Source organism: Nicotiana tabacum, chromosome 13 (genome assembly GCF_000715075.1).
Source record: "Nicotiana tabacum cultivar K326 chromosome 13, ASM71507v2, whole genome shotgun sequence".
Classification (NCBI taxonomy): domain Eukaryota; kingdom Viridiplantae; phylum Streptophyta; class Magnoliopsida; order Solanales; family Solanaceae; genus Nicotiana; species Nicotiana tabacum.
Window position 1 is genome coordinate 126,238,955 of NC_134092.1, and position 22,254 is coordinate 126,261,208.

Below are 22,254 nucleotides of genomic sequence, written 5' to 3' on the forward strand. Positions count from 1 at the left end.
CTTAGAGCCCGTTTGGATTGGCTGAAAAAAGTGATTTTTAAGCACAGGTGCTTAAAAGCACTTTTTATGTGCTTGAACTTGTTTTACAAATAAGCAGTTACGTGTTTGGATAGAAATGCTTAAGCTAAAAAAAGCTATTAAAATGTTTGGTAAACAAGTGTTGGTAAGCACTTTTTTCTGTTAAAATAACCGAGATGCCCTAAAGCTGTCAACACTAAAAATAAGCTTATTGATGCATTTTTAATTTTAAATTAACTCAAATGCAGATTAATTTGTGTATCAATTCAGTTTAAGTTATAATACTGATTAGATAAGATTATTTTAATTAATATAAAGTACTTATTGGGTAAAGCATTAATTAATAATTATAATTAAAAAATATACTTAAACTATATAAACAAATCATATAAAATTACCCACAAAGTAAATAAATTAAAGTGAAGTACTTTTAAAAATCGAAGAACCACGTAAAAGTTACTTTCTTGCCTTCTGCTTTCATTTTTGGTTTTGCAAATGAATCAAAAATGGAATTTGAACGAGTTAGAAAGCTTTTGAAGTAGAGAAACAAGTATTGCTAATCAGTTTAAAATACTCCTGAGGTTATGATACCAGTTAGGAAGAAATGGGAAGAAAAAGAGACGGGTTAGAAGTTTTAGTAAGAGAGGGTACTTAGGTAATAATAAAAGTATGTAAGGGATAATAGGGTAAATTATTTGGTCAAACTCAAGAAACTTTTAAACCCAAAAAAATAAGTTAGGACAGATCAACTTATTGCTTTTGGCTTGTTTTTAATTTTTTGGCTCAAAAGCACTTGACTTTTTGTATTTGCCAAATACCAAAATAAGCTAAAAAGTATTTTTAAGCTTGTGACCAGCTTTTAAGTCAATCCAAACACCCTCTTATCAAAAACTCCTAGTTTGTCTTCATGGTTCCAAACAATATCCCAATACCTATTTTCATTTCAAGTATTCAAATTAAGTGAATATTATCAATCCAATTGTATTGTATTCCAGTGACCATTCCTCCCGGAAGAGAGAAAGGAAAAAAAAGGAAAAAGAAGGAATACTAGTCTGTATCTATTCAATTTTGTTTTCTTCTAGTTAATCATTGAGGAAAAATAAAATAAAAAAGAAAATTCGAAAACCTAAACATAAAAACAATTACATATTCATCCAGTCTACGCAATTGCACTAGTGGAAAAGACTGTTAGTCTAATTATCTATTTTTTTTTAATAATTCTCGTGCAAAAAATTTAAAGAAAAAAAAAATTAAATTAGGAACCAAGTAATGAATCTTGGATATGATTGAAGGAAAAAGCCGTTAGTTGCAAATTAGAAGAAAAGAAGAAGAAGAAGAAGAAGAAGAAACATGAAATGTCCATTGAACCCTTCAACTAGGAGTTAGAGTATTAAAGATTTTAAAAAAAATTGTTCATTTTTTAGGTACCCTTAATTCTAAACCCTCAGTTTTACAAACACTAATTATCGCCACCTAAAACATGACCGAAGTTGTAGAATGGTGTCGTGCATACCAAAACGATGAGATGATTTGTTCTGATAGTTGTGGATAACAGGAATAAGTTTAGCATAAGATCACTACCTATAAAGATATTGTTGAATGGTATTGTGGATCCAGAATTGGAGTATTTTTGTTGAAGCTCCAAATACATTCTCTTAATGTGTAGACAAAAATTCCAAAATTTCTCTTTCATGATTAAAGTGTATAAATTCATGATAATTAAGACATATAATCAACCAAGTAGAAATTACTTATCCACAGAGTAGTAATGAAAATCTCCTAAAAAATACCTCTTCCCGAGCTTCAAAACTTGGTGAAAAAGTGACTAAATTCTAAAAAAAAATAAAAAAAAATAAAATAGAATCAGATGCTAGATGATCCTGAAACTCATCGCCCAACATAATCCTTGCGAGATTCTACCCAAAATAGCAATTCTACCCAAGATAGCCTTTTGAAGCACCCGATTTGACCTTAAAATGATAGAGATATGATGTTTTAAAGTTGTAAAGTAAGAAACATTGAACATGATTTTAACACATTTTGGATTGTGTCATTAGGCTCTATAACTAAGACTAAGAAAATGGAGTCGTGCCTAATTGACTTTTCATTTATCGATTTTTCTCCTTTCTTGCAGTACTAGAGTCAAATAGATTTCTGCTTATTAGTCCATATATTAATGCATGTAGGTGAACACATAAGGTCTTAACTCCTAAAATGCTAAGTAAAGTGGGGACAATTCTTCTAAAAAAAGAAATTCAACTAAAGACTACTTTTAATTAGAGATGGCCTTCACCTTCATGGTAACGACGAGACAATTGGAGAGTATTTCGATGGTAGTGGTTTGTGGCATTTGGAAATGGTTATATGTTTATATGAATTTGTTTATAATATTGATGCTCGAGCAATCTTGCACACCTCTTTACCGTTCACGAAAACTATGTAATCTTTTGAGAAACATTCAAGCTTAATATAATATTCGTTTAAATTTTCATCCACTAGTAATCTTAATTTTTTCTATCACTAACTAAGATGTCAAAAGTAATTCCATCATTTTGAATAATTCAAATCTATTTTTGAAGTAAAATATTGGTTTGGTACGTATTTCTTTAAATTTTCACCATCTAACAATCTCATTTTTCTTAATTCTAAGTATTAAAAGAAAAAATTGAATTGATCCACTTGGGCCATCAATTTTTGAGGCTTAAAGCAATTGCTTCAGTGGCATTGGGCTTGAGCCAATTTGAGTTAACATGAGATCTCCTAAGGATAAATAATATTGGATAAGTTAAGATTCCATCTAACTCATCACCTTCTTCAACAACATCATGATTGGGTCGACCAGGCCAAATCACGAGTCAATAGAAAAGTGAGAGGAGGAGGGAAGGCGCGCTACAACTAACATAATAGCAAGCCAAAAGACGTTAGCTAGCTAGCTCCTTTAAAACTACACCAGCAGAAGGATGAAAATGGATGAACACTTATCTGACACTCAGAAAATGATAAAAACAAAGATCTAGCATAACAAAAACAAAATAGAGCTAATAGGTGTTCTCCCAGGTTAATGTTAACCTACATTCTAGATGGACTGTTGTCCAAAGAACATAAATCTCTATTGAAAAAGTGAAAAAATAGAACATCATTATCGTAAAACGAGTATCAATGCTGCTCTCCATGTTTGACGTAGGCATCTCAGCGATCACCAAAGTCAAACTTTCCTATCCGAAAACACCACCTTGCTTATTCTAGTACGTTGGACCAGCAACGGGTATAAAAGTGAGGAGCTTTCAGGTCCCATCCAATAAGACGATTATAAACACCTTGATTACACCCCTCAGAAGCCACGCGGAATGAGGTTTTCAGCCTAAAACCAACATATCAATGAAACACCATACTTTGACAAGATTTACGTCCACCATATATTAGATTCAAAAGCTGTTGAAGATCAAAGTTAAGGGCCCTGATTTAAATAACCTCTGTTGCAAAGGAGATTACCTGAACCATTTGGCATTTGAAATCACGCCTCTCAAGCTAATGCAAGATGCAACCATTAGAAGTTTTGCCAAATGACTACCAAAGAACTAGCTTTCGATATGCTCCAAGCCCTTGAGTAACAAGGAATTTCATGGCATGTGCCGCAAAGCAGACCCATATGCATCTAATCATGACCGCATCCGTGATCACTGGTTCACAATAAGGTAAAGTATGTCATCGAAACACAGAATACAAAGTTTTCTGATAAAAGTCCAGAACAAATTAGTTGATATTTAGTAGATGCATAGAGAAGTCTGATAGCATGGTTTTTGCTTCTTGTTTGCAAGGCCATAAGTCTCTATTTATACATATCACTCTGAATATCAACTATTAAAACAAAGAAGCAAGATTAGAACCTAAAACTCAACAGAATTATTAGTTATATTTAGGGATCAACCTACAGAACAACTCTTTAATATAATTCCAATCTGAATTCTACATGTTCATATCTGAACAGCTATCAACCTAAAACTCAACAGTTAAGGCAGTGCAAGCGCTATTATCTTTTAATGACCAAAATGTTTGGCAGTGACACAGCAATTTAACTCCTGGTCAATATTCAAACCATACACCATTCTGGTTGCTCAATTCTTTCCTTCATCTTCAACAATCCAGACCATACTGTAGCCATGTGCATTCAGGTTATGCTTTATGTCCAGCCAAGTTTCACTGTAACTCAATCTGCTAAGGTTTGTTATACTGATCAAAACCTCTAAATTCTTATAAGAACATAAAATACTTTCTCTAAGATGCCAATATTAGTTGGTACATCCATCCAACTGATAAGTTAAGAAGAACACCAAAGCATTAACTCCTCAGATGAAGAACAAAAACATCAACACCTCTAGGCTCTTATGAATCCTACCAACGAATAACTTCACGACCAAAGTCATAAATCATATATTTTCATCTTTAGGCCTTCCACAGAGACACAACCAATGGCATTTAACCAAATTCAAGAAAAGATACTAAAAGTTACACAGTGTCTAAACTAGCCAGCAGACCTGCCACATTCAACTATCAATAGGGAGAAAAATTAGATCTGGCCTCGAAAACTTAATACCTAAGCCCACTCACTAATTCCCCAACCCCTGATTCATAGTTCAATTGGGGCCCCAAATATTTTTTTTTTTTGAAAATGTAATGAAAATTAGATAAAAGAATAGCACCCAGAGAGTGCAGAGGACGAGCAGTACAACCATATTTAATATGCATCTTAGTACACTAGCTACATGTGAAACTGACAAGTAGTCTAGTACACAAACTTCAAATTTCAAAATAATTTTGAAAAGAACTTCTTACCCAGCAATGCCAGTGCATTAGATGACAAGACAAACATGTTAATGATGAAAACAACGGAAGAGGGAAATTCCCAAACCTGTAAATATATAAAAACATTAGTACAAAAGTATTACTGTGAATCAAGAAAGTTTCCAAGTAATTGAAACAATAAGGCCAAATGACAGCAAGGAACATACCATCATCGCAATAAGAAAAATCTTGAAGTAACTAGAAACGAGGATCGAAAGCAATATATGCTTACACCTGTCGATTTCAAATCCAAGTAAAGAATAAAAATAATAGTATGTTTCAGCTCCAAAGATGAATATGCTAACTTGACAGCTGAGGAAATCATTTAGGCTAAAACCTCTGCTTTTCATAGGAGCTTTTTTATCCAATTAAACTATTACAGGTAATCATATGCTCCTTAATGACTCCGTGTGAGCCAACCCGAAATAAAAAAGGAGTGTTACAGTCAACCAACTGGCAACATAAAACTAGTCATTTCACAATAAGTCTTCATAATACATAACGAAATGGATAGTGAAGATTCATACAGCCGATATCTACTAGTTGGGGTTAAGAAATATTAGTTGTCGGATCATCTGGTCCTTGGAGGCCAATCACCCTACCTTCTCTCTAGAAATATCTTAGCATCAAATCCAGCGTATTATTCTTCACCGCCTAATCCTTGATTTCAAAATTTTGTCTAAGCAAGATGGGATTTATCAACTCTCTACTCAGTAAGAAAATTAGTGAATTCAAATCTTAGATAAAGAACCTTAGGCAGTCCATGTCTAAAGGCTAATCAGCAGCTCACATCTACTTATTGATTGAAATATCTTTCAATCAGCAGCTCACAGCTACTTACTGATTGTAGAATATGTATTATATATATAGAGCGGGTAAAGCATAACCAACAGGAAATTCTGTCTAGAACGTAATGTAGAACGATATATAAGTGAAATGGTGTCAAGCATTTTGGAACGTCCGAGAAAAGAAACAGAGACATTTATTTTGCGCAAAGAGAGTATTAAACAACAGAACAAATATAAACTAAATTATAAGATGAAGAAAAGCTTTACCTTGAATCTCCTATTTTTGCATTCAGAAACCTCCTTGTGCCAAATAGAATTATGCCAAGGAATATGAGATTCCCAAAGAAGACTCCCGTGAGCACCTAACAACAGCAACCATCACATTATGTTTGAAGCAAAGATCTAGATCTACAGGGGAGTGGATAGGCGGTAAAATAAAACTTTAGAAACAAATTTCATGGTATGCACCTTTCCAGAAAGCCCCAGAAATGAGGCAAAGCTTGCTGACAAACTCTTCTCATCTTGAGTTGTGCATACTACCAGCATTTGGTCTTTACTAGTTAAGGCCATTAAACAATGCATGTCTTAAAGATTGCCCTTTTAGGAACAGAGGTTTGTCATTGAATTCTGTCACTGAACTGGAGTTCTGATTCTTAGTTCAATAAAGCCTAATAGCAGGGGCGGATGTAGCATATACTCGGCGGGTTCAATTGAACCCATAACTTTCGACGCGGAGTAAAAATTTATATGTAAAAATTCATTAAAATTACAAAAATAATAGAGATGAACCCATAACTTAAAAAATATAATGGGCTCAATGCTAAAAAATTTAAAAGTTGAACCCATAGGGTTTAAATCCTGGATCCGCCTCTGCCTAATAGCTTAATACGTTATCTCGAGATTAAAATCATGCACTCACAAGAAGAGAAAATATTTTTGTTGATAAAGAGAAGAGAAAACATTTATACACTTATAATTGAAAATGATCAACCACAACGTCAAGGAGAAATACTTCAGAATTCAAATTTATATCTGATTTGTAATTGCAAATTGCTGGTTAGAGAAACTTACAAGAAAACGAAAATAGTTAATTCTTCAAATTATCATGTAGTCAAAATCTAGCATGAAGATTAAACTAAACAATCAACTGTGTGCTCACAGTGCAATATTGAAGAATTACTTTTGGCAATACCTAGTTCACGAAGAAAGAGAAACCTTCCATATATGCACGGAAGTATATATATGTAATAATTTGTTGAAATATTGGAATACACAAATTGTAGATAAATGCTTGATATCGGTGAATATGAACTAGAGAATAGAAGGATACAAGCATCTAATATCAGGAAGCCCAGAGATAATTTCCACAACAAGCCCTGCAAAAAAGGAACAAAAAACAAATAAAATCAAAGAAGAAAATGAGAACAACATCAGTTTGTAATGCCATGTCAACATACATTGCAAAAAAAATAAGTAAACTAGAAATACACTATCACGTACCTCATTATGCAAAGTCTCACAAGAGAACCTGTTGTAGAACAAGTGTCTGTAGGCTCTAATTTTATGCAAAATCAAGTCAATAACCAATATCTACATTCCAAAAAAAACAATTAGGAACTAAAACAAGAATGAAATCTATAAATAGAACTCGTGTTCTCTCTCTCTCTCTTTCTTTTTTAATTTAATATTCTTTTTTTGTATTAATTACCATAAGTTCACATTCAATGTACTCATCAGCAATTGCTTTGCAATTTCCCTGCACAAAGTAGAGCATCCATATCAATGTTACAAAAAGAACTATATTGGTTGGTATATTGGTTATATAAGTAGAGCATCCAAATCAATGTTACAAAAAGAACTACTGTATATTGGTTTGTACACTGGATATATATTCCAACAACTCCATCCCAAAACAAAAAAATATTACTCCTTTCCTCCAAATTTATGTAAGTTGTTTGACGGGGCAGTGAGTTTAAGAAAGAACTAAATATTTTTGAAACTTGTGGTCTAAAACAAGTTATACACATTTTTCTGGCTACAATTTGCATCTCATTATGTAAAATAGGAAGGTTAAAATTAAATTGTTTCTAAATATAAATATATGTCATTCTCTATGGAACATACAACAACAACAACAACATCAACCCAGTAGTAATCCCACTAGTGGGGTCTGGGAGGGTAGAGTGTACACAGACCTTACCCCTACCCTGTGGGTAGAGAGGCTGTTTCCGGGAGACCCTCGACTCAGAGATAAACGATATGTAACAACAACATAAACCAGACAAATAATATCAACACCGTAAGAGACAACAAATAAGTGGAAGGACAATATGTATGTTAATGATAATAAAAATGAAAAACAATACATATTGGAAATAAAAATCGTGTGATAAACAACAACTGCTAGCAGACCTAGACAAAACTCTATCAGACTAACTGGAAAAACGCTTAACTGCCCCTAACCTACAACCCTAATGCTCGACCTCCACACCTCCCTATCCAGGGCAATATCCTCGAAAATCTGAAGTTGCGTCATGTCTTGCCTGATCACCTCACCCCAATACTTCTTAGGCCGCCCTCTGCCTCTTCTCGTACCTGTCAAAGTCAACCGTTCACACCTCCTAACTGGGGCATCTACGCTCCTACTCCGCACGTGCCCGAACCATCTAAGCTTCGCTTCCCGCATCTTGACGTCCATGGGAGCCACGTCCACCCTCTCCCGAATATGTTCATTCCTAATCTTATCTGGCCTAGTGTGCCCACACATCCTCTCTATGAAACATACTAACAAGAAAAGTGTATCACATAAACTAGGATAGAGGAAATAGATTTTTTAAACATGTGTTTAAAACAAGCTAGACATTTCTGTAGCTATAAATCAATGTCATTATAGAAAGTTTAACATAAAATATTTTTAAATATAGAAAAGTGTCATTCTTTAGACCAACGAGGAAAGAGTATCACGTACACATTTCATGAGGCGGATATTGCCAGGAGAGTACTGTATATATAGAGTTGTGACTGAGAATCCACACTGAACACATCTAAAGCTGATCTCTTTTGCACTTTCATTACCGTCTTTTATCTCCATTTTGCACAACAGTTTACTGTAGAAATAAAATAAAAAAAAATAAGAAAGTTATATATCGAGGGTCAATTTCAACAGCTAAACTTATTTCAGGTTTTTGTCCAAACATATAATTGCCTTGGCTGCCGTAGCTTGCGCCGACGACCGGCAACGGCGACGGATCTGGAGGTCAAGTATTCTTCTTTCTCAATTTTTTTTGATCTTTTAAGATTTCTGTAATAATTCCAATACATTTTTTTAAATAAAATCTTTAGATTACAAGGTAAGGGGGAAAAAGTTATTAAAAAGAATCAGGACGCCGTCGTTTTGTCTCTTACCAAGGTAAATACTGAACTCTAAACAATATTGAGCTATAGCTTATCTTATATTAAGGAGATTTAAAAGTATTTTATATGCGTATATAACTAATTTTTCACTTATAATTTTTCACAAGAGGAATTTAACTGAAACCAATTTATTTATAAAGATCGAGAATTCTTAACTTGATGAAGGTAGCTTAGAAAAGAGAGTGTTAGGAAAATTATAATGTCGTTATTTCGTGAAAAGGGGATTTGGGAAAAATGGCAAAATGGTCTTGTAAACTATAAGTCATTTGGTTGGTCTAATTATGAAAAAATTATAATGAAATAAATGTTACTATCATAAATAGCACTATAAAGATTTTTTGTGAATACTATACAATCAGCTTTATCTCTATCCTCCCCAAACCCCACGATGTGTGATATTACTGGGTATGTTATTGTTGTTGTATTATACAACCAATCAATCAAACCCAGTGAAATCTCACAAGTAGAGTCTGAGAAAGGTAGTGTGTACGCAGATCTTACCCCTGGGAGGTAAGAGACTGTTTCTGAAAGACCCTCTGCTCGAGAGGAAGAATAGAAAATAATTAAATATCATCAACAGAAGCCAGAAATTTGTGAATATTATACAATAAATAATAATAATATTAAGATTACTTTCTAAGGATTACTTAATGTCATCTCTTCTTTTTCCTTTTTTTTTTTTTTGATTGCACATAGGTAGGTAATAAGAGAATTTATCCAACTCTTGTTAACTCATATTAAAATTCCTTCTTCAACCCATCAAATCTGCACTGCCCTGCAAAAGGCCTAAAAATTATGCATGGTTTCCTTGCAAGAAAAATTGGTCCGAATAATCAGCCTAATTAATTAATGTTTACATTCATGCCACATGAAACAGAATAACCATATCTTTTTTCCCTATACTCAACAATCTCTGAACTTGCTTAATTCCTCATATTTTCTTCTAAGTTTCAAAACTATAAATTCAATCCAGAAAATTACAACTCCACACAACATAAGGAAAAACAAGAAGAGGAAAACTCAGAAATGGGTAACAATCAGAATTTTATCATTCTTTGTTTTCTTTTTACAATTCTTCTACCAAATTTCACCTTTCTTGGAAGTGCAAGGAGATCATCAAATGAGGTTGAAATTGAAAAGGCAAAAACACTAGCACACGACGCCATAGCTCAAGGCATTCGCGAAGTTAAGGAAATAAAAAGGTTCATAAACTCTCTCCTTAAGCTTAAAAGCTTAAGGTATTTACAAACTACAAGTAATTCTCAAGTTTTTGGTTGTGTTGAAGGTGTAATGGAGAATATGGAAGAGCTTAAGGATACACTTTATTTAGTAAAGCATCTTAAATCATCAGATAATTTCTTATTTGATGATTATTCACTGTCTATGGAACATGTGTTGAAGAAGACAAAAAGGAATGGAAAAATGTGTGCCAATGCTCTTAAAGATGTTGAAGATTTGGTTTTTGTTACTATGGTTAAGAGCAAACTCAAGAATCTATCTTTGATTGTTGATGATGTTGTCTACCGCCTTTATGAGATTAAAGCTACTAGAAAAGCTTAATTAAGAATATCCAAACAAAAGTACTTAGTATAACAACAATAAAAACATACCCGGTATATACTCACAGTGTGAAAAATGTACGTAGTATATGTAAAAGATATAATGTATATGCAGTGACAGTGTATAGAATATTTACACTATCAGTGCAATTTAACCTGCTATAACAAGTTATTGTTCTACTTTTCAAGCTACCATGTCATACTTTATTATTAATTACATAAAGATGAACGTTACCTTGGAGTCAATTAATTACAGAAATTATAAGAAACTCATAGATATAAGACATCTATGATTTAATAATCGAATATTTAAAAAATAATTATTTAGTGCAAACGAATTCACTAGTAACTAGTATATAGATATTTGACATGCACTTCTCCCAACTGCGTTAATATACAACATTACTCAACTTACTAGGCTCTACTCCACATTTTGGAGTTCTGTCAAACTTTTTTCAATTAAAATTCTGTGATTGAATGCCTAAATAATACAACAGAACCGTCACTAATGTGATAGTGACAATCTTACTTTTATCAGGTACCTGCTCGCACTATAAATAGCATACAACTAAACTCTCTTTTCACAGACTAATAGAAATCAGCAAGAAAAAGAACTCGGCCATATTAAAATGCGCTTAGACATTTAACTAGCACTATAAAGGAAGAGGATAACCCCGGAGGGATGTCGAGTCCACGCCTGATTCTCGCACCAATGCTATCCGCCCTGTACGAGCCACCTACAAGGGGAAAAAAAATGATGATGTGGATAAGAGAGTAACACTACTCAAAAGCAGGCTTTGAAGTACAGGTTCTTGTTTTAAATGCATCCTCTAGTTAATTATTTTACAAGATTCAACAATAAATCCATCTCCCTAATTTACTTCATGTCCGTTAATTAAGATCTTACAGACCACGTTGGTAAATTTCCCAACAGTGCAACAGAACACAACTCCAAGTAGATGGTTCTTATAACGCAAGGCTCAAGACTCAAAGAGTGCAAGCATCAAGGCTCCATATGGATGTGGAAAACCAAAAACCTAACGACTCCAGAACATCTAATAAAGTTAAGGCATTTGCCAAAGTAATCATTCACTCTTCATACTTCAGTGGTTAAGAATTATTTACATTTCATGACTGGATGTCTTCATTGGTATGCTGCAGATAATTCAAGATCATCACAGTACATAGAGGTAGGGGCATCACGCCATATTATGTATGATTGTTCTACTTGTCAAGTATTTCCAGGGAACAGTTTCCAGATCAGATGACTGTACGTTAGTGGTATCTTCTTGAAACTTTTTACGTCTGAAACCTATCTTACTAATGTCTTTAGATTTGCATGCAAGAATCATATATCAACCATGTTGCATGACAAAGATACATCAGGAGAAGTCCTGCTCAAAGAGCTAGGATGTCTCGGAATCAAAAATGTAGCTACAAACTACAACAACAACAACAACAACAACAAACAACAACAACCCAGTAAAATCCCATCAAGTGGAGTCTGGGAAGGGTAGAGTGTACGCAGACCTTACCCTTATCCCGAAGGAGTAGAGAGGTTGTTTCCGGAAGACCCTCGGCTCAAAAGGCGAACATAGATAATAGATACTTACCAGCAGCAGCAACCACAGAGATAATATAATATCAACATAGTAAGAGACGAAAAATAGGTGGAAAGGCACTAACAAAAACCGCAACTAGTAACACAGTACTATGAAAACGGGAAAATAATGTGAACACAACATACGCCACTAGCAAACTAAGACACAACCCTATAAGACTAGTCTCACCCTCGGAATAAAGAAGAAAAACGCTCGACTACCCCTAACCTTCAACCCTAACCTTTCTATCAAGAGCCATGTCCTCGGAGATCTGAAGTCTCGCCATGTCCTGCCTGATCACCTCGCCCCAATACTTCTTAGGTCGCCCTCTGCCTCTTCTTACGCCCGTCAAAGCCAACCGCTCACACCTCCTAACCGGGACATCAAGGCTTCTCCTCCGCACGTGCCCAAACCATCTGAGCCTCTCATCGGAGTCACGCCCACCTTCTCCTGAATAACCTCATTCCTAATCCTATCAAGCCTAGTGTGCCCACACATCCATCTCAACATCCTCATTTCTGCTACTTCCAATCTCTGATATGCGACTTCTTGACTGGCCAACACTCGGCCCCATACAATATGGCCGGTCTAACCACCGCTCTACAGAACTTACCTTTAATTTTCGGCGGCACATTCTTGTCACACAGGACTCCAGATCTTAACCTCCATTTCATCCACCCCACCCCTACTCGGTGAGTGACATCCTCGTCTATCTCCCCATCTGGATAATTGACCCAAGGTACCTGAATCTTCCTTTCTTCGAGATGATTTGTGAGTCAAGCCTCACATCCACGTCCTCTTCCCCTGTCATGTCGCTGAACTGCACTCCAAGTATTCAGTCTTAGTCCTACTCAACATGAAACCTTTAGACTCAAGGGCCTGTCTCCAAACCTCCAATCGCTTGTTAATGCCGCCTCGCGTCTCATCAATCAAAACTATATCATCAGCGAATAACATACAACATGGCACCTCCCCTTGAATATGGTGTGTTAGAGCGTCCATTGCCTGGGCAAAAATGTAGCTGCAGACTCAAGGTTAATAATGGAAGTTTGAAGCTTGATGTTAACTTCATCTATTTCGTAAATAACTAAGTCACTACTGCGGTTGTAGAAACACACACATCATTAGAATAAGAGAAGTACAAGCATTACAATTGGAGCCTTTAAATGCACATACTTCACAACCTCAGATCACTTAGAACTGTACTTGAAGTTCGATTCTAAAACAGTCAACTTTTGGAAAACACAAAAAAAAACATTAAAAGTAAAAACTAGATGCAAGCTTTCTTTCTGGGGTTAAGGGCTAGCTCACTTGGTGAGTAACTTCCGAATCTCTGTCAGGCTAACCAAGCCCTGTCAAGTCAAATAATGTTCGGTTCATCCTTCTGGTTACAAGTCACATCCTAACTTCATGCGCTAAACTATGGATTGCTCTTCTCCAAGGAGACGAAGATTGGAGAGAAGGAAAGAACAAAAAAGGTTCAGAACATACAAACTCAGATTGTTCAAATGCAGGATACCACTTTCAAGATGCCGGCCTATATACGTTTACAAATCAAAATGCAGCTTAGAGAAACAAACCTCACAAATGCCATAAGGCTCCAGTAATCTTTGCAATGCCAGCAACTTATTAAAGTCTCCAGTCAACTGCAAAAAGTGCACGCAATCAAATTCAGAGAGAAGTCAATGAGGGATCTGGGCAAATGGCACAGGTATTCACGAACAGTCCTTTTCATTATCCACGAAGAACCTTCTTTGTATGTGTGTGTAAATATTTATATCTTTTACAGAAGCGCCAATTAAAAATATAATATCTTTTACAAAAGCAATATGCATATATAGAACAAACTGACACCGCTTGAAAATAATACAAAAATAACTATCACAGGACTTGAAGTAGAGCCTTTAAAATAGAACATTCCCAGAGTTGAACCCATTTACAAGCGGAATTGTGACAATAGACCCACACCGCTTGTGCAAAATCTTGCCTGCGCCACTGGTCAAGTATGTTAATAGAATGGTGTTAACATGTGTGCATTAATGATTAACTGATTGACTGACATAAGAAATCGTTAGAACGAACATGATAAATAAAGGTATAAATAATTGACAATTAAAAACATAATCTTCTATAAGATGCGAGCATGCATACAACAAGTAACAGCACGAAAAGAGCTGAAAACACCAAAAAAAGAAGAGAGATTTAAATTTTCACCATGAATGTTACTTAACCCCAAAAATAAAAGTTTTACCTCCAATGTTACTGTATGATCAGACACATCAACAGGTTTAGCGCGGAAAATACTGGCAATATCAAGGACATCCCTCCTTGCTGTTGCATTGGCGGCTACTTTAATGAGCATTAGCTCCCGCTCCGCAAATGGTAAATGAGTTATATCTTGAACCTAAAAACACCGAGCACAATTGTATTATCCGTCTGATCTAACTCCAACGAACAAGATTTAAGTACATATCTGTGAAGATTGAAATTTATTATAATAGCTCCAATAATGTAACAGCCATTTTCCTAGAGTGGATAAAAATCTCAGTCAAGCTGAAAATTTTCTTTTGCTCTATAAGCTTTATTTGCTCGTTGAGAAGGTGTGGTTTTAATCACTATGACCTTAATGGTGAGGGAGAGGTGAAAGTACAATACTTGCTTGCCTTTTAAGTTTTAGTGAAACTACAACAGAGGTGGCAAAGTGCAAAGAGTCCGGAAGATGAACAAGGCTAAGCGCACTACCAGGAAGGTTGAACAGAAAAGCGCTAACTCTAAGAATAGGTGGGAAACTTTAAAAAACAAAGACAAAACGATTATCAGATCGCTAGGCCAGATAAAGACCAGGATTCTCACTGGTCAAATTGACGGAAAACTAAACAATTCCTTAAAATAATTACAGTAACAAATACTAAGACTAGTTTGGCCCCCTCTTATAGTATATTGAGTTTCAATGGTAGGTAAACTTTTTCCCAAGCACCTATTCATCTCAAATCAGCTTGTAGCTAGCTCGTGAACATCTATCAACTTGTACACTTACCTCATGAATATCTACCAACTTGTAAAATTGCTTGACCAATTTTCCTATAGTTTCATCAGTTCCAGGGACCACCGTTGTAATGCGTGAAAGCCCCTCTGATTCTGCAGGGCCAACAGCAAGACTCTGCAACATAATCATTGAAATGAAGCTCGAACGAAAAAACCAAGCAGAAAAGAAATTAATTGTAAAGGAAACAGCAAGAATCAGTGGAAAAAACAACCTGAACGTTATATCCTCGTCGAGATATAACACCGGTTATCAGATTGAGGACCCCAGGAGCATTGTTGACAAGCATGGATATAGTGTGCGACCGAAGCCCACTCAACTGCAGCATCAAAATGATCATCAGATTTGCAGCATGTAGAGGGAATCAAGAGAACCACCAGAATAGCCTCCATAAGTTTCTTTTATCGACTAAGACTAGAGTTCTTGACTTCTTTTTTTTGATAAGGTAGACTAGAGTTCTTGTCTAACAATGGCTCCACTTTGACTAATTAATACTTGCTTTAACAAAAAGGTCCTGTGAATTTAGAATGTGGCATTTGGGAGGGATATGCATGAAGGTTTTTTTTTTTTAATTACCGTTTTTTTCCGACTATCTTTCTCAATTTGGGAAAGAAAAATTCAGCTTTTCATCTATTAGAAGGCTTAATAGTTCACGGACTAAAATATGACACACAGATACGGAGTAATGTAGGATTCTCCATGGATCACAGAAATAAATAGATTGATCTTGAGAAGCAGATTGGGTCCTTACATCTCCATCATACAGATATCCCCAGTGGGCATCAAGAACTTGAACCGAGATATCATCACTGGATTCCACGGGATAAACATCACCCTATATTAATTAAAAAATAAAAAGAAAAAGAAGATTTGCAAATTTAGATTAAAGGAAACACAGCAAGAAAATCAAACAGAAATTCACACATACAAGGGGTGAGATCGGAGCATATATCAGAGCGCAAAAATATATCCTAAATTTTTTGGCTAAAACTGAATGCAAATTCTGCTTATTGAGATTCAACACATTAAACCATCATAAATAAAGCAGAACCAGAGAGCCAGAAGAAATGCAAGCCTAATATGAATGACATCAGCTCACAGAGCTAAGGACAACAATAAATTTTTTTCTTGATAACCTAATCTTATAATAAATTATGGGATGACCTCCTGAAATTTAACAAGTAAACTGAAACAAGTTTGAAATTTGTTTTGACAAGGCATCATGCCATTATCATGAAAGAGAAAAGTAGAATCAAGAATGCACATCATTCATTTGCAACCTGCAACTCAATGACTATGATCCAAGAATCTAAGGCCTCTAAATTCACTATCAGCAATGATAAGTGGTAATAAGAAGCCCAGTTCATACCCACACTTCTGCCTCTAGGAATTTCAAAAGACTTCGAAGTGAAAGATTAGATAATTGTATAACTTTTTTCTCGTTTTCCTTTTATTTAAATCCCAGCATTCTCTTGCATAAATTGATTCTTCTAACATCACAAAGTTCTAATTCGCGAAATGGAAATGCAATGTTTTTATAGATCCCATTACTTTTTTAGTCTTTTCCTTTTCTTGAAGGCTTAGGAAGAGAATAGCTTTCACACTGTACATATTGTTTTGTTTACACCACAAACTTTTTTTTACAAATTGGAACTACTATGTCTTGAATCTTTCAGGAAGCTTAGTATAGGTGATGACTCAAGATCAACATTTAGTCAATGGAAATCACATCCAAAGGGAAAAGCCATGAGAAGTTGGGAATAGAAGCTAGAATCGGAAATCTTAATGAGCTAGTTGAATGAAATTAGACCCATAACATATAGCAAGATTCTACAAGTTTCCACAAGAAATTCATGGAACTCTCAAGCATGTCTACGACAACCAAGACCTGGTGTATATGTACAAGCAGAAACCAAAAATGCATGAAAATAACTTACAAACAGAAAGTGGTTTTGAGAACATTATATACCCTTGAATCATTGCTTGCTTCATTGGCAATTGGTTGACTTTTGTTGTTCAGGATACCAACACTGGGAATTTTTTCCTCAAGATCTGGATAAGAAGCTGCAGAGAACCTCCAAAAAGGAGCATCCTCACCCATCTTTTCACGTCTCAAAGCGATCTGTGGTGATAATGATCAATCAACAGATAACAGCATCAAGTGATTCCTAGTGCATTCTTCCTTTTATCTTTATAATAACTACTTGATTGCATTTAAAGTGAGTCGGCCTCTATGCTAGAGTCTAGAGGTATTATAGCAACATCTGACTTATAGCAGATAAACTATGAAAACTGGGACTCCTCAAACTTTAGCTAATAATCCCATTTATTGGACGCAAACCTTAAACAGCACACATAACCTTGATCACCACAGCTGGTCTCCAAAAATAACTGGCTTAAACTCAAAGGAAACTTATTAACCTAGAACTACGCAATCAGAGAACATGGTAACTAAAATCATCAAAACTATTTAGGCATATATGTAAATATTAGAATATATCAGTCATGTCAAACATGAAAATGTACCTTTCCAGTCCGGGCTAGTTCTTTGATCCCAAACTTGCTTAAATTTCTCAAAACGGCAGCCATTTTCCCTGGATCACCAGTTACCTAAGTCAACCACAAGACAACCAATCTGCTTGTTATTTAAAATAGCACAAGAACTTGATTAAAATGAAATTATGCATCACCACTCCAGGTTATAAACACATCACTATACAAGTTAAAGAAATAAACCTGCAGCAAAGTTGAACTCTTTGCAATGGTAACCTCGCTAAAGACTTAACACTGAAGAATCAGATGTCAATGGCTAACCAAAATGTTACTAGCTTTCATCCTCTACATTTTTTTTTTATTTTAAGTTTAAACATAGTAGGGTCGAGCAGCCAAGCAGATTGACAAGTATTTTGTTTCTTTTCTTCTAGATTCAGATTATCATGTCTTAATCCACTAAAATATGGGGAACCGTGGGTAAACAGCCATGATTGGCAGCACAGAATAATGGCTGAAAAGCAAGCCATAGAAGATTGAAAAAAACAAATAGTAAATGAACACGAACAAATAGCAAGGAACACGGTTGCATAGTCGGTTAGCAAGGATTACATATCCAAAGAGAATAAGTATTTTTAAAAAAGGAAATAAAGAATTAAAAATAAATTCTTTCTTCCATCCCATTTTAATTCATTAATTTTCATATAGTTAAATACTAAAAGTCTAAAATAGTGAATTGATTTTTCTATTAAGATTGGTTTACAAAAGTTTGAAGTACTAAATTTTTATGTTTATATTTAAGAATGGGAGCAGACTGGGTATGTTGTTGTTGTTGAATGGGGACAGACAAAACATTGCATCAAACTTGAAATAACATAAGTTACCTTTTTTTTTATTAAGTTGTAAAAAGTACTACTATTAGTTTGCAGTAATAATTTGAGTTGTTTGGAGGAAAATGTTTGCCAAGAGTTCAGAATTTTAGGATAGACTTGAATAAAAAGTAGGCCAGCCAACTAAAAAGTGGCAGAGAGAGTGTGACTTGAATCCAATATGGAAGCATGGAAGACAACAGTGAACTCAGTTTTGTTTGATATTCCCTGTTTTGCATGCTACACGACAACTAACAACATAAGTATATGCAAAACTTTGTGTGAGATGAATCTAAGATCTTTAATGGTGTTGTGCGATTAAGTTGCTAAACAATCACTGATCAAGTACTAGCCACACATCAGAACCCAAGGCAAGAGTTATATCATAAACACTTCAAATGACATGTAAAAACTGGGAAAGAAGAGCGGACTCACCTCGATAGTCAAAAAGTGCTCTGATATATCCACAATTTTTCCTCTGAAGATGTCCACCAACCACATGATCTGAATAACAAAGTAAAACATAAAGAGCTAGTACATAGACTAAGAAAGAAAATAATGGCATGCCATAATCCATATCTTAAACAATTTACGCACTGCATTCTATATACATTGTAACTGAAAGATTGAAAGGCTGAAGACCAAGGAACCTTGACAATTTTTTTTTCTATGCAATCAAATTACTGCCTAAAAGGAAAAGGACCCTGTTTTCTGTTTTATAACGGATCTTCATGGAATTAGATCCTTCTTTACTTTATAGATTTCCAGCGCCTTTACAAAATTGATATGAAGGATTTCCAGCTTCTATTTTCCCATTTGATCAGTTTAGTTACTTCAGCGCGTAAACAGACTTAGATTGTTTCACGCAGATAGAGTATTAATATGCCAGCTCCAGTATGTCAGAGATGTAAATTTGGAAATTTGGCCCCTAAAGATCAATCAATAGGAAGATTGTTCCAACTCATTGATTTAGAAATATTGCTGATATAGGAACAAAGTTAAACGGGAAAGGTGAGAGGTGTCTTGTATACTTCAGCTTTTGTGCTTGCATCTGCATTCAGCTTTATGAGCATCAATTCTCGTTCTACTTGTGGTTCTCTTGATAAATCCTCTACCTGAAATATCATACCAATACAAATTAGGAAGTGTGATCTATTTTATGACAACAGCCAATGCTAGCTGAATACAGGATTGATATAATTTTGTTTCATTGCGGAAGAATTTATGGATATACCTCGATTCAATGCTTATGCACGGGAAGTTGACAACAAGTCATATGCCGGTTAAAATAATGCATATCCAGGTACTACTTTAACTATTCCATGGATTTCCCAGGAGAGGACATTGAAGAATTAGAAACCAATGACAATTACTAATCATTCTCATGCTTTGCATGTCAAAGGCAAAGGAAAATAAATGCGCAAACCTACTGCTATATTAAAAATCACAGCTTCCTCTACAAAATACCTCAGAGAGATTTTGCAAATGATGATTGCTTACAAGTATAGCAATCATAAATGCTTTTAGAGAAATATAACACACAAGCAGGAAGATATTATGCGAGTTAACAGGGGATCTGATTGACAAAAATGTAGAAACGGATAACTGACGTGTGCGGCTAGTCATGCGATATGCACAAACACACAACTGCACCCACTAGAGCCTATAGAAGCTATCAAATTGGTATCCTTCCTACTATAAAGACATCCTCCGGAAACCCAGAGAGAAATACTATTAAGAAGCTGAACAACGAAATACAGCCTGATATTTCAGAAAATTAAACTAACCTTCAGGACATTCACAAGCTTGTTGAGCTGCTCTACAACCTGTTGCAAGACCTTCTCAGTTCCAGAGACAACTATGGTAAAGAGAGCTTTATCCTTGTTCAAACCAACAGCAAGTGACTCAATATTGTAACCCCTTCGAGCAAAAACTCCAGCAATTCTGTTTATTATACCACTTTCATCCCCAACAAATACTGAAATGGTGTGACATTTTACCCTGGTAATAAATAAACAGTGAATTGCAACTCCACGGGGGCAGACAAATAAACAAGCATGGTGAATCAAAAAGTAAAGAAGATTATTTCTTTGATAAGTCAATCAAAATGTAAAGAAGGTGGCGTACTAGTTTTCCGAATAAATAACCAAATCTGGTTGATTGTAACACTTGCAAATCGATCCTGGATCTGCCATGATATCCATCACATGGCAGCCCTCTTCCGGTTTGAGTTAAGTTAACAAAGAACAAAACAGGGGGGAGGGAATAACCTATATAAAGAGTTCTAAAAGAATGTGATGTGAAAAAAAGCTCATTAATCATTATATCTTCAGAACCAGAGGATTTTATCCTTCAATGAAATCAGTTGGTTAAAAAGCTGGTTTTCGGATAAAGGAATCTGCTATCCCAGCAATATAGCACCTTTTCATGGCTTAATATTCCGCTAGAATCACGAGACTAAGAGTCAAAAGTTTCTTCTTTTTTTATGATGGTGGTGTCAGATTAAGCACACCTCGACTATTCCACCGGGTACCTCTTACCTCCCACAATCACGGGTACCGAGTAACTTTGCCCACCAAAGTAGGCGGATGGGGAGTCAAAAGTTTAATCAATCAAGAACCAGTGGTTCATTCATGGAACATCAAATGGACTCGTGCAAATAGAGATAGGGGGAAATGGCAAAATAATTGGCATCTTATCTACTTTTACTTATCAAAATCGGAAATAAGCTTAATAATCCACATTTAAAAAAACAATCCTTTTTCTTTTTTGTCTTTTTCCCCTAAACTAGTGTCACCATCAAAGCAATGATAAACAAACTTATCTCCTCATTATATTTCAAATTGACAAATAGTTACTAATCTATCAAAAAAACACGGTAATGATTTTAAAACAATCGCATTCATTAATCAATTGTCAAAACACACATCTATCCAAGAAAAAATAAAAGGTAATTAAATAGAACTATATTTCCGAATGGAAAATGATCAGTCAATAGAATGAGCAGAGAACAACCTTTTGAAGTACACAATATTGTATATTGCGCTATTCTGGTAGTACCTTGACACAAAATATTTGCAATCCCTCGTACTAAGCTCCAAACAACTCAACAATCACAAAATTACCAAATTTCAACTCACATGCACCTAATAATGAACTAAATATACCTAATTGTAGCTTACCGAGAGGTGGAAGGCGACGGAGGAAGTGGTGGAGCCGTACGTGTGACTGAAACAGCACCATTATCAGTGCTACCACTTCCACTACTACTCGCCACAGCATTTGCCGTAGTTATAACCGGCGAAAGCTTTTTAAGACCAAAACTGAAATTCCGGCGACCTAGTTTAGACGGAAGAGTTGGTTTACTCAATGCCGGTAGCAAATTTTTCTTACTCAGCCCCGTCGCCGTCGCTGCCGCCGCCATGGTTGTTTTGCTAAAACTAAGGTGCAGCTTCACAGGGAAATGACAAGAAAGGATGAATGAAGAATTTGTAATTTGCGAATCATTTTATATAAGAGAAAATGATAAAATTGGTTGTTTATGTTTGGGAAAGTTCATAATTTATCCCTTACGTATAACTTTGAGCTATTTTGGTTCTCTCAGTTCGCTAGTAGTGAACACTTTTGATC

General features: G+C 35.2%; 2 protein-coding genes across 3 annotated transcripts; both read right to left on the reverse strand.

Moving 5' to 3' along the window:
* Nucleotides 1–3,015: 3,015 nt before the first annotated feature.
* LOC107807239 (protein ARV 2) lies at nt 3,016–9,010 on the reverse strand. Of its 2 annotated transcripts, none has more exons than XM_075228483.1 (11): nt 8,854–9,010; nt 8,617–8,755; nt 7,357–7,404; nt 7,149–7,238; nt 6,979–7,024; nt 6,117–6,199; nt 5,916–6,010; nt 5,028–5,094; nt 4,852–4,927; nt 3,511–3,698; nt 3,016–3,379 (listed from the first exon to the last, which is right to left on the reverse strand). In XM_075228483.1, exons 1-10 carry the CDS (start codon nt 8,967–8,969, stop codon nt 3,586–3,588), a joined length of 873 nt encoding a protein of 290 aa, XP_075084584.1. In that variant the 5' UTR covers nt 8,970–9,010; the 3' UTR covers nt 3,016–3,379; nt 3,511–3,585. The 2 variants fall into 2 exon arrangements, with proteins under 2 accessions (XP_075084584.1, XP_075084585.1); XM_075228484.1 differs by having other exon boundaries at nt 8,844–8,982.
* Nucleotides 9,011–11,004: 1,994 nt separating this feature from the next.
* On the reverse strand, nt 11,005–22,110 carry LOC107807238 (acetolactate synthase small subunit 2, chloroplastic). Its single transcript, XM_016631584.2, has 12 exons — nt 21,807–22,110; nt 20,412–20,625; nt 19,656–19,739; nt 19,060–19,128; nt 17,792–17,875; nt 17,235–17,387; nt 16,017–16,100; nt 15,480–15,584; nt 15,260–15,382; nt 14,474–14,626; nt 13,803–13,868; nt 11,005–11,358 (listed from the first exon to the last, which is right to left on the reverse strand). The coding sequence occupies exons 1-12, from the start codon at nt 22,046–22,048 to the stop codon at nt 11,275–11,277; spliced, it is 1,461 nt and encodes a 486-aa protein (XP_016487070.1). The 5' UTR covers nt 22,049–22,110; the 3' UTR covers nt 11,005–11,274.
* Between the last annotated feature and the right edge of the window lie 144 nt (nt 22,111–22,254).